The sequence below is a fragment of the Somniosus microcephalus genome, chromosome 2 (assembly GCF_052327205.1).
Source record: "Somniosus microcephalus isolate GS21.2 chromosome 2, FLI_Smic_1.0, whole genome shotgun sequence".
NCBI classification, from domain to species: domain Eukaryota; kingdom Metazoa; phylum Chordata; class Chondrichthyes; order Squaliformes; family Somniosidae; genus Somniosus; species Somniosus microcephalus.
In genome coordinates this window covers 41,411,993-41,424,434 of record NC_140988.1, presented here as the reverse complement: position 1 = coordinate 41,424,434, position 12,442 = coordinate 41,411,993, and the positions used below count along the sequence as shown (strand labels likewise).

The following is a 12,442-nucleotide window of genomic DNA, read 5'->3' as shown; positions in this document are numbered from 1 at the left end:
GCTTTACAGCCAATGAAGTACTTTCGAAGTACAGTCACTGTTGTAATGTAGGAAACGCGGCAGCCAATTTGCGCACAAGTGATAACGACCAGATAATCTGTTTTTTTTAGTGATTTTGGTTGCGGGATAAATATTGGCCCCAGGACACCGGGGATAACTCCCCTGCTCTTTCCTGACATGCAGCTGGAGCCCATCCTCTGTTGGAAGGGTGCACTGCCAAAAAAAAATGACCCCGATTAATTTTTGCCCAGTGTTTCCCTAGTAGTGCCCCAGAATGCTGCTGGGCAAGGCTATTCTGTGCATATGTGGCATTTATATAGCGCCTTAGGACGTTTTACTACATTAAACACGCCATATAAATGCAAGTTGTTGTGATTAGTTGAGTCACGTGTTTATGAGCAAAAGTGTGGCGCCCAACCTTGCATGCAAATAGAATACTTAGCAGGGCTAGGCAGATGGTTAAAGAGGAGTGGAAACCAAGTGGCATAGCATTCAGGCCCTTACACATATTTTTCTCATTGGCTTCCCAGAAGAAACTATTTCCTCTGGTGGGGGAGTCCAGAACAAAGGGGCATGACCTTAAAATTGAGCTAGGCCATTCAGGGGTGATGTCAGGAAGCACTTCTTCACACAAAGGGTAGTGAAAATCTGGAACTCTCTCCCCCCCCAAAAAAATCTTTTGAGGCTAGGTCAATTTAAAATGATTGATAGATTTTTCTTAGGTAAGGGTATTAAGGGATATGGAACGAAGGCAAGAACTTGGAGTTGTGGTACAGACCAGCCGTGATCTAATTGAATGGTGGAATAGTATCGAGTGGCTAAATGGCTGAATCCTGTTCCTATGTTCCTTTCATTTCATTGTCCATTCACATGCTTGCGAGGCACGGTGTGGAGTTGGTGAGTGTAATATTTCAGAAGGGGGAAGAAACACAGCAAGAATGAATGGGTGGGATTTTGCTGGTTATTTTTGCATTTCAACAAGTAAGCATAAGTTTAGTTCGGACTCTCCAATAACTCCCTGTTCGGTTTCTAAACATGGTTTGAAGCAGCAGCACATTGTAATTCTGAAGCTTGTTTAATCCAGATTTTACCTATCAACACGGTGGACAGTTGCACAGATTTGTGTATCTAACTTAAGAAGATCACCATTGTAGGACTTTATTGGGTGGGGAAGAGGGGTGTGACAACAGCAATGCTTAATTATCCTTCAAGTAGGTAACAATTCTGCATTATATTTTTATATATTCCTTGAGCTAGATTATTGTGAATTAAAGTTTGATTTCAGATTAGCTGTATCTTTAAAATGTGTCTGTGTCAAGTAAGCAGCCAAAACACAGAACCAACCAGATTTAGCTGCTTTTCATCCGTCCGAGATGGTTTTCCACCTTGAGGTTGTTGCCTGTGTTCAGAAGTTAATTGTGTTAGAAAATTAAATGATGTCTGGGTTAGTCGCTTTTGAACTGTTGATATATATGAGTTTGTAGACTGACTGAAGTAGACAAATTCATTAGGCTAGAAATTCCAGACCCCCCGGGATGGAATCCTGGCAAGGTGTGTGGGGGGCAGGCGGGTGGAGAGGTTGGAATTTAGGGGAGAACCCAGATCCACCAGGTTACCACCTCATGGAATTTACCCTGCAAATCTTGACCCGGGGAGGGGTGTGTGGGCACATCTTCTGCCCGCACCACTTGTGTCTCAGCAGCATTTTGGGGGCGAGTGGGGATTCCCTGGGAATTCTGCCATCCAGCAGATCCCGCACCATGTTCTGTTGTGGGCCTGCCAATGGCCCAAGGATGGCAATTAGCAAAGGAAATTGATCCCCCTTACCGTCAAAATGTTGGGCAAAGTTCTCTGCGGGGACAAACCTTTTTCATTAACCTTGATCCTTTCAAAAAAATACTATTAATGCTCTCCTAATAACTCAGTGCTTAACTGCACTCTATGTCAGGGGGCTTGACCAAGAAGCTGCTAGGTTTGATCCACTGATACCTGCTGAGAAACATGATCTCTGCCAGGGTCTCATTAGAGCTATTGGAGTCAGTGCCATGAGGTAGGGCGGGGGAAGTCAGCTGGGCTTCTCAGCCCTGATTGCTATCCAGTGACTCCTGCTGAAAAAAAATTGCATGTGTGTGTGTGGATGTCCAGTGAAGACAGGATCAAATTTGACTGTGCTGCTCACCTCCCCCCACCCTGCACTTGCAATGATAGTACAGTCTGCTGGTCCTCGCTCATTCTTGAAGAATGGCCCACTTGGGCGAAATACTGAGGGATGTTGGCACCTGCACAGCCTTCTTTCAGTATGAGTCATTGACTTCAAGAAAGGAAAAGTAAGGGAGAAAGAAAAAGGAAGTGTGATTGACAAGATAATATGTTAAGCATCTCTCAGTCAATTATATTGTCAGCAGTAGGTCTGAATGTTAAGTGCATTGCTGCTTCCCCCCCTCCTCTCCCCAACCAGATAGAGAAGTGCTGTGTCCTATTGCATTCGGAATCCTCGTTGCGTTCTGGTGTTTTAAAGTTCCATGTTTAAAGCACATCAAGGCAAGAAGTGTATGTTCTCATTTTAGTCTGTCCTTATATATATCTCATCTAGCACAACCGTTACACTTGAAAGGGTCACACATGCACGCTGGTTGACTCAAGTATCATATTGATAAAACAGCAACAAATCATAGTTTGAACAGATAGGGAACCGAACAATGAACGAGTAGCATCTTAAAAAAAGAGAAAGCAATTGCCATCTGATTGACCTCAGGATGTCCCTAATGGCAATTAGAATTTATGGCCTTAAAGGGACAGGCAATTTTAAACATAGCTCCACCTAAGCATCAGAAGAATACATTATGCATTACATCTCGTAACGCTCCCATCATCACGAAATGATGTTTTCTCTGACTTACAGTGAGCAATGTCACAGGAAATCCACTTGCATGGTGTAAACCTATTTAGATCTGCGTTAAACCAGTTTAGTTTCCTACAGAAACTCCATTGGCTGTATGGGGGTGCTTACCGTAAAGCCATTGGGTCACATGGCCACGGCATGATCCCTAAGGACAGCCTGGAACAATCTGGGATAACGCTCCCAACAGAAATGGGAAGCAGTTGTGGGGCTGTTGCTGTGTTTGCAGTGTTTAATTCCTTACTTACAAGTGAGCAAGAAATTAAACAACACAAGGATTTTAATGGCCTGATTACGTAAGCCCTGCTGATTTGTTTAGTCTTGAAGAGACATTTAAAATGACAGTAATTTCAGTCATTTACCTGTTTAAATAAAACAGTAGAAGCTACCAGATTCTGAGCTGCTGCCTGTCCAGCCTCCATGTGGACTCGATTTGTTTCTACATTTCCGTGAATATTTTAACGTCTGCCCAAGAGACAAAATGATCCTTGCAACAATTCTGGTTGTATGTAGAAGGTCAGCATTTGAATTGGCCGTATTCTATTGTGTGAGCTCACTCGCATTTCATTTCAGTGAAATGTCAGAATTTTAGAGGCGGCCTGCTCCCTCCCTGCTATTTATTTCTGATAATAAAAATCCTAAATGTTTCCCGTTTCTTGAGAGCTGGGGCCCCAGCAGATACTTTCTGGAAGAAAGCCAGGGATGAATTAGGAATTAGCTACTCCTCGAAGGAACACTTAAAGAAAACTGTGGAAGATCAGTGAACTGTGGCTTACTGGCTTTGAGAATGTAGTTGTCCTTTTAGAGATACTTAAAAGAGTTGTATAAATGCAAGCAATAAGATAGTTATACATAACAGTCATCTTACTGTGTAACATAACAAGTAGAGGCAAAAAGAGGCAGAGTGTAGCATAACCGGTCACTTCCTTTGCATAGCTGAAATAACTGTCCTCTGAAGTCACAGTGGCAACCAGTGAAGTGGGGGGGAGGTGCGCTGCACCGAGCTTAGTCTGTTGCTATAGTAACGTCTCCTTGGTGTTTTTTGTTGTTTTGGGGGAGGAAATGGATTGGGATCCGTGGGGCACTGAGCAGAGCAGCTTCTGCAGCCATTAGCAGATAAAAAGCTGCACCAACTGTCTTGCCAGTGGACTGTGCTCTTTTGTGCGCTACTTTAGCTCCTTAAGTGTTACAGTGGTAATTGTTTATGTTGGGAGTGTTGTTGTTAGGTTCCTGGTCGAGACCAGGCTCATGGGAGAAGATTTGAGATCTTATAAAATAAAAGCGCACTTTTCAACGCTCTGATTCTTGTCAGAAGGGGAAATCATCTCCATTTTGGAGAGGAGGGTGCCTGGAATAACTACTCTCACAAGCGCTACAGTGAACACTTCCATGACGCAAATAATGCCATTGCATCACCTGTCGATCAACAGGACAAAAAAGCTTTTCCTGTTCATTTTTGTACAGGAGATGATGCCTTATTAAGATAACAAGTAACAAAGAGACATTTTGCTTCAATTTGTAAAAGCTAAACAACAGTGAGTGGTGCTTAAGCTTATAAAAAACCCTCCGTTGATATTGTGCAGCATAACCCGAAGGGCCAATAGGTTATCTTCTCTCTTCGGCCACACAAACGGATAGCAAAACCAGCATCAATTTCAAGTGTGCAGAGTTTTCACTGAGACGCTGGTTCCTCCATGTTTTTCACATGAAGATGTGTGGTTTTGTTTTGCGAAAACAACCTCGTGCTTCTCTATTATATCAGACACCGGAATGCAACCGAAAGACGATAAACAAAGAAGAGTTCAGTTTGCTGAAAAATAAACTGCTAAAGCAACAGTGTCCAAATTATGCCCCCGCCCCCCCAAGCCCAAGCAGCCCACTGTGAAGCCCAGGCAACCCATTTCTATTTTCAATTTTATTTACAGTACTGTGCACAGTTCTGGTCTCCATATTACAAAAAGGATATGGAGAAGATGCTCGAAAGATTTAAAAGGATGAGAGCAGAACTGAGAGGTTATAACTACAGGTAAACTATCCTTTATCTGCACTTCCGAAAACCTCTAAAAACCGAAAGTTTTTTCGTGGAGCATAAGTCGTGCGCACGACATGACCCGAGTGGCGCCAAACATGACAGGAGTGGTCCGGGAGCTCTGCCTTTCCCTGTGAGCAGGGCAGAGGGTCACAGAGTTCCCTCCTGGGTAGGAGATTGCAGGCCGAGCCGGGCAGTGTGAAGGAGGTACCGGGAGAATGAACCTAACAATACAGCGGTCCGTCCGATAGCTGCAGCGGCCCGTCCGATAGTCTGTTCTTCCCCCCCCCCACCGACCTGATTTGCGGCCAGCTTAGTGTAGGAGTCAGCCGATATCCGGCTTTCCCACAACTGGCGGCGGCAGTCGAGCCCCAGACCCCCGCTAAGTCAAGGAATTCAGATACGGAGCAGGGGGAGCCGGAAACCTCGATCTAACGGCAGAAATCAGCAGCCGTTTTGTTAGTTTTTTTTTCTTCCCCTAGCATTTTTTTTCTTCCCCTAGCATTTTTTTAAACAGTCAGGCTGTGGAAAGAATCTCTGTAGCTTAGCAACAGCTTCAGAGATGCTTCCAAGGCAGGGCCCGAGTGTTTACAAGCTGTTGCTAAGCAACAGTGTTTGTTGTCAGATACGGAGATGAAAACCTTCTGAAATCCGAAAACTGAAACACAGCTGGTCCCAAGGTTTTCGGATAAAGGATAGTCTACCTGTATCAAGAAAGACTGACCAGGCTGGGACTCTTTTCTCTCGAAGAAAGAAGGCTCTGAGGGAATGACCTAATAGAGGTCTTTAAAATTGTGAAGGGGTTTGGTAGGGTAGACCTGGAGAAGATGTTTCCACTTGTGGGAGAGTTCAAAGCTAGGGGTCATAAACAATGTTTCCCCTAACTTTTTTTTTGCCCCCCTAAGGGGTTGCGCGGCCCATTCACAATTTCGCACATACGTTGGAAAAAATGGTTCTGGGCTGCGCAGGACCGGCCGTACAGCTTAGAGGGAACATTGGTCATAAATATCGATAGTTCACTAATAAATCCAATAAGGAATTCAGAAGAATTTCATTACCCAGCCAGTGGTTGGAATATGGAACTTCCTACCAGATGGAGTGGTTGAGCAGAATAGCATAGATGCATTTAAGAGGAAGCTAGCTAAATCCATGTGGGGGAAAGGAATAGGAGGATATGCTGATAGGGTTAGGGTTGGGTGAAGTAAGGTAGGGGGCAGCTCGTGTGGAGCATAATCAGCGGCATAGACCAGTTGGGCCGAATGGCCTGTTTTTGCGCTGTAATTCTTAGTCACTGTTTCGAGTTTGTGGGCCTGTAGCTTTGGAAAGGGTTGTTCTTAGGACTGTTCTTTCATTGGTGGGTAAATGCTAAGTCAGAACAACGCGACCTGTTAGTATCAGCTACTTGAGATATATGGGAAATAATAGGAATGTGGATTAAAATTTGATATGTTGCTCTCCCCAAGGTATGCACCTGTGCCGGTCACAAAGACAAAAAGCTTGGCCAACCCGGCATTAGAGATTGTAGACTACATAACCCAGGAGCAAGCAGGGCTCATACATCATTTATCCTATTCACATCAGATATTTTTGGTCTTGTTTTGCTGTTGAATTAATAAAGAGGCATTGTGTTCATGAAAAAGTGTTTGGCAAACCTTTTTTGGGGAGATAGAAGAGGCACGCCACCTTTTTGGCGCAGGGTATCGCTTTCAGGAAACACGGTAATGTGTTAAAATGCGATTGGCATCATCACCGTAGCTGTTTGCAAACAAACAAATTAAAGGTTTGTCAAAACACTTTTTCATGAAGACAGTGCCCTTTTAAGAACTATAATATAGTTCCAGCAGAGACTTGTGGCAGAAACAATCCACTAACAGGAACCATTCGAAATGTGGTGCAAAATCTCTTATGAAGGAATCAAACCTAGTTCGAGTGCAATGACTAATGAATGACGGTCCAAGTTAAAGGAAGCCGTGAGGCCTGCAGGAGTACACCAGTGGTATGACAGAGATGTACAGAGCCCCCAGAGAGCTTTCATAATTCAGTGGTTGTGAATAATGCTGTTTTGGTCCTCGAGAATTGCACATGCAGTATCTGATTCTGCCAAAAACCCTGGGCTAGTTAATGGAATTTTCGTGACAGATAACATAAAAGTCATTTTTCCTGTCGCGTGCCTTTGTTCTCCTGCAAACAGACAGGTGGGGGGGAACAGTTCTCAGACCTGTACCATCAATCGTTCTACTACAGTAAAGCCTCTTTACCGCCCCCCCCCACCCCATGTAAATCTAAATAAATTTAACCCCACTGTAAAGTTCCCAGTGTGTATTACGTCTCCAGTTTTGTTATGAATAGTGCACAAGGTCCATTTGTCAACCACTTTGAAAATAGAAAGATAAGTATACACAGCTTCCCCCAGTTGAACCAAATCTCCTGCAGGAGAATGGGTCGAGTTTATTACTCCATTTCCTCCTTCTAATGGACTGCCTCTGCAATGCACCACCTGGAGTAGAAATTGAACCTTCTTGTGCCCGTTTTTTACAGGCACAACGGGTTATAATTTCAGGGACCAACGCCATGCGGCCCGAGAACGCCTGAAAAGTGTCCGACCTGAAATTGAGCCGGGCCATTTTTCAGGCTCCCTACAGCCACCTAAAATAGGTGTTAGGTGCCTTACTTAAATGGGGGGCCTTACGTCTGCTTTCGGCCTTCTTGCTGAAATTGGATATTGATATATTGGACCGCCAACAAAGGTAAGATTTCAAACGTTGCTGTGGATATAAGGGGAGGAGGTGTGCTTCCCCAAATCCACAGTAGCCCGATCCCTCTCCCTCCACTCACCCAGGATTTACTACTGGCTGCCGCCAGCGAGGCAAGTGGCCCGATACTCATTTCTTCGAATGAGCGAGCTGCCCGTACGTTTTTGCTAAAATTACGGAATGGCAGAAAATTTACCACTGAGTTTGAGAAAGAATTGGTGAACTCTAAAATCAGCCCATGAGCTGTGTGAGTTGGCATGTCCAGGAGAGATGGGGGGAAAAAATGAAGCGGGGGTGGGGTGGAGAAATTAAAAACATACAATTTTAATAAAAGCTGTGAGACCAAATCGAGAATGGAATTTCACATTTAGTTGGGAACCTTAAGAATACAGAATTTAAGTTTCCCAGTATGCATACTTTGGATTAATTTACTGCAACTATATCCATACAGCTAGACGGGTTAGAACAAATTCTGGTATTAAATAGACATTGCGGGGGAGAATTTTGCTGTGATACCGACCAGAATCTGGCGGAATCCCAGTGGAAATGGCAGGAAAATGGGGCGGTGAGGCCTAATGCTGACTCACTGCCCTGACTGGGATTTCCCTCCTCCTACCCCACCGGGACAACTGCTGCATTCTCCTTCCCTGCTAGCCACGTGCAAATGGCAGTGTGGGGCCAGGTGGTGGTGGGGTGAAGGGCCCAAGTCCCCAGTGGATTTTCCTTCTTTCCACCCATGTTACTGCCACCCTGGGGCTGCCATGGTGACGGTGGGCCTCAGGAGGTGGTGGTAACAGTTCTGAGCAATGTCCCTTCTATGCGGCCGCGTGGCCGGGCAGCTCTCTGCTGGTCCCACTCAGCCCGGGACCAGCATTTTAAACGTGAAATTTTGCGCAGGCACGAAACTTTGCATGGGATGCGCAGCCCGTTAAAGGGCCCACGCACCCCCAAAAAAAACATTAGGGACAACATTGATTCTGAGGTACCCCCATGGAAGGAGAGGGCCTTGCAGCACCCTCCTCTCCCTCCAGTCAGCCCTAGACACTTAGGGGTTCCTTTTAAACTAACTTGCCAGGCAGGAATTCCCATGGAATCGGGTGGAATGCTGGTTTTACACGTCACCCAATATTACTCTCCAAATCGGTGTAAAACCAGCCTTGCACCCGATCCCTTCTACTTCCCAAAGGGCGAGTTAGGTTAAAATTATGCCCCTTCATTTTTGAAAACACGGCTGAGGCCTTCAGTGGGACGTGGCTTCTGACCTTCCATCTCTGCCCGCTTTGAGGTCCATCGCCAGATCTTCTGGCGCCGCAGTGATGTCCCCAGTGCAGCATGGCCGGGTTTCTCCTTCTGTGCACTGGCATCCTCCCGCTTACTAGCCGGTATCCACCAGGAGTCCACCGTGCATACTTAATGAGCCGGACCAGGAAAATGGCTCAGTGCTGAGGCAGATATGGAGTGTCAGGCAGAAGTCCCAAACCACCGGAACTCCACCCCGAAGAGAGGAATAACCACCCCACCCCCCACCCACCCCCATTACAACTGGCCCGGTGGAATATCCGCTTTAGTCAGGAAAACAACTTAAATCTCAATAAAAAAAATGCTATAAGTGCTTTCCTGTTCCCCAGAATTTTGCAGTAATGAGGTTCAACTATATTTTGCTGGTCACAAGTTTGTAATTGTAGAGAATTATGTTTCTGTGTTCTTAATGAGTCACACAGACAATCTTAATAATCAAGTCTCTTTATGTTCCCTTTAAAGCTTCAAGAAACTGTAAAGAGGAAGCTTGAAGGTGCCCGTTCACCACTAAATGGAGACCTGCAAAATGGAGTCTCTGACAGCAGCTTTTCTCCAAGTAGCAAGCGAGTCCGAAAAGAGGGACCTGGGGTAGACCAGAGCAACACCCTGTCTAATAACATCCCCATGCCTTCAGCCTCTCCTCTGCATCAAATTGACATAAAGCCACCACTTCCGATACCGGCCAGCGGAAATAATTCAACAGGGTTTGATGACATAAACAAAGAGGGCAGGCATCCAAGAGTGAACCTGCAGGCCAATGGCACCAGAGACGATGACGACTTCAACCTAATATTAACCAAGGAGCTTAAACAAGAGCCACTTGATGATCCAAGTTGTATGGACTCATCAGATGCTTCCCTTCTCCATCAGAATAAACTGTTCTCAGATATTAATCTTAATGAGCAAGAGTGGCAGGAGTTAATTGACGAACTAACAAGCACAGTTCCAGAAGATGATATGCATGATCTATTTAATGAAGACTTTGATGAAAAGAAGGAGATGGAGGTTATCAGACCCACGTCACAGACCCCCGTCCCACCAGATAACACAAACATAAAGACTGAGATGTGCCAGTCTCCTTTTAATCAGATGTCGATGGGATCTCCACAGGTTAGACCGTCTTCGTCGGGCCCTCCATTTTCTAATGTCTCTACAGTCTCCAGTGTGTCCTCTGTATCAAGTATTTCATCGCTTTCTGCTCCTGCCACTTCACCAGTAACTTCTGCAAGCCAACCCCAGCAGCAAACCCCAAATCAAAGTCAAGCACATGCAAGGTCTGGAAATGGCTTTTTGATGACTACATCGTCAGGGTCAGGACAGGGGCCAGGGCCAGGGCCAGGGCCAGGATCTGGGCCAGGAGCTCTACCATCAACTGGTTCCGATCTTTCTCGAGCTGAACAGTTAAAGCAAATGGCGGCTCAGCAGCAACAAAGAGCTATGCTGTTACAGCAAAAGCAGCAGCACGCACAGCCGCACCAGCAGAATCAGGCACCTAGCTGGTCACCTGCAGCTCCACCACACAGTCCCTTTGGAGGCCCCTTTAATCCAGACAAACCAAATAGCCCGATGATGTACCCACAGGCCTTTAATAACCAAAAGCCTATGGTGCCTACTATGACAAACAACCCTCAGAAGGCCATGAATAACTACCTCTCACAAAACCACATGAACATAATGAATCAACAGCCAAATACTATGGGGCAGACCTCTGTGAACAAACAGCCTATGCTTTCGTATGCTAACACTAAGCCACTGTCTCATTATAATATTGAGCCGGTGGGCCAGAGAATGACCCCGCCAATGGCTAATCAGAACAAAGCTCCCATGATGCCCTACCTGCAGCAACAGCAGCCACATGTTCAACCTCAGGCTTCTCATATTAGTGAGGAACAGAAACGCATGCTGTTAATGAAGCAGAAAGGACTACTGCCCCAGACAATACCTTATGGAACACTGCCAAGCCATGGTCCGGTAAGTGAGAAGAGAATTGATTTTTAATGTTGGCAAGGTGGATGCTTTTTCAGCCTGATGATTTCCCTTATTTCAGGCCTTTCAAATTTCAAATTAAGTTTGTGCATTCTTTTGACTTTGTCCCATATTTTAATTGGTCTTATATTAAATGGCGTGCGTATTTTTTGAAGTTTCTTTGATTCCGCCATCAGGGGGGTCTGATGAATACTGGCTCTCTGAACCAAACTCTGTAATTCCTTGTTTCAGGCTTTGCTTTGGAGGCCACTTTGTGTACTTTATGTTAAATAAGTAAATATGCAGAGAACGATTTGCCTTTACAAACTCGCAAAGATTAAGAAGCGTAACCAGGGAACAGCGTATGATTAAAGGTCTGCAGCAAAGCATAGGTCTCACAGTTTGATGTCTGAACTGTTCACTTGTGTCCGCGTCTTGTTATTTCTCTCCGGCAGTAGCTGACTATTTGATCCTGCTTGTGCTGTTGTGGTAATCCTGTGTTGTTGGTTCTGTAAACATAACTTTATTTGTTCAAGTGAAAAAGCTTCTTATAGTTTCCTGATCACCACTGTCACAGTTACAGACTCTTGTTATAAAGGGTTAACACAGCGAGCACGATGGTTGAGTGTAGTGCTTGTTATTTGCAATATCACAATATCCCTGGTTTAACAACTGGAGGTCTTCAGTATCTGGTGCACTCATTGTCTTTCAAAATCTTACATGTTTTGTGTAAGTAACAGTTCTGTAATATAGTGGCAAAAAAACTACAATATTACAAATTCCATATTACTGTCTTTACCCCATTAGCTGAAGAATCATACCTTACATAGCTAAAACCACATCCACTTACAGCACAGAAGGAGACCATTCAGCCCATCGTGTCTGTGTGCTGGCTCATTGCTAGAACACTTCAGAACGAATCCCACTGCCCCACTCACTCCCCATAGCCTGGAATCTCCCTCTGCTTCAAATATTTATCCTTTAAAAGGTGCATTGCTCTCTGCACTTCAGTCACTCCCTATTGCTGATGATAGAAAATAAACTACGGACATATACGGGATTCCAGGTGTACAGATGAAATGCATAAAAAGTTTAAAACAAGTGACAGAGGCAGACACGCAGTAACATAGGGTGTAACTGTACATAGTAAGATACAGTGAACGTCGTGTATGTTTCATTGTAAGATTGATAGTGCGTGTTCCAGTCACCTCAAAATTTACATATAAGCTCCAGAACAAAAGAACAATCGAGAGAAATTCAAGTAACATGAATACTTCAGTTTGCTTTTCTCACAACTAGCCGCAGTACTATCCAGTGTCCGCAGTAAAATCTCTCGACTTATGTTGCTTTTCAGGCATAGCTCGAGTGAACGCGGGTGGAAGTTTGGGTGGGGACACTTCCACTGGGTCTCCGCCCATTTCCATCTCCGTCAGCACTTTCACCAAGCACCAGAAATGACTGCTGCAAAGACATATCACCCAAATAAAGGAGAAATGG

General features: G+C 45.0%; 1 protein-coding gene across 2 annotated transcripts in view; it reads left to right on the top strand.

The window, feature by feature from the left end:
- The window catches only part of maml3 (mastermind-like transcriptional coactivator 3), a 486,074-nt gene that overhangs the window by 222,462 nt on the left and 251,170 nt on the right, over nt 1-12,442 (top strand). For both annotated transcript variants that reach the window (XM_086008652.1, XM_086008663.1), the window contains exon 2: nt 9,443-10,951. In XM_086008652.1, coding sequence (XP_085864778.1) covers nt 9,443-10,951 — 1,509 coding nt within the window. The remainder of the gene's footprint in view (nt 1-9,442; nt 10,952-12,442) is intronic.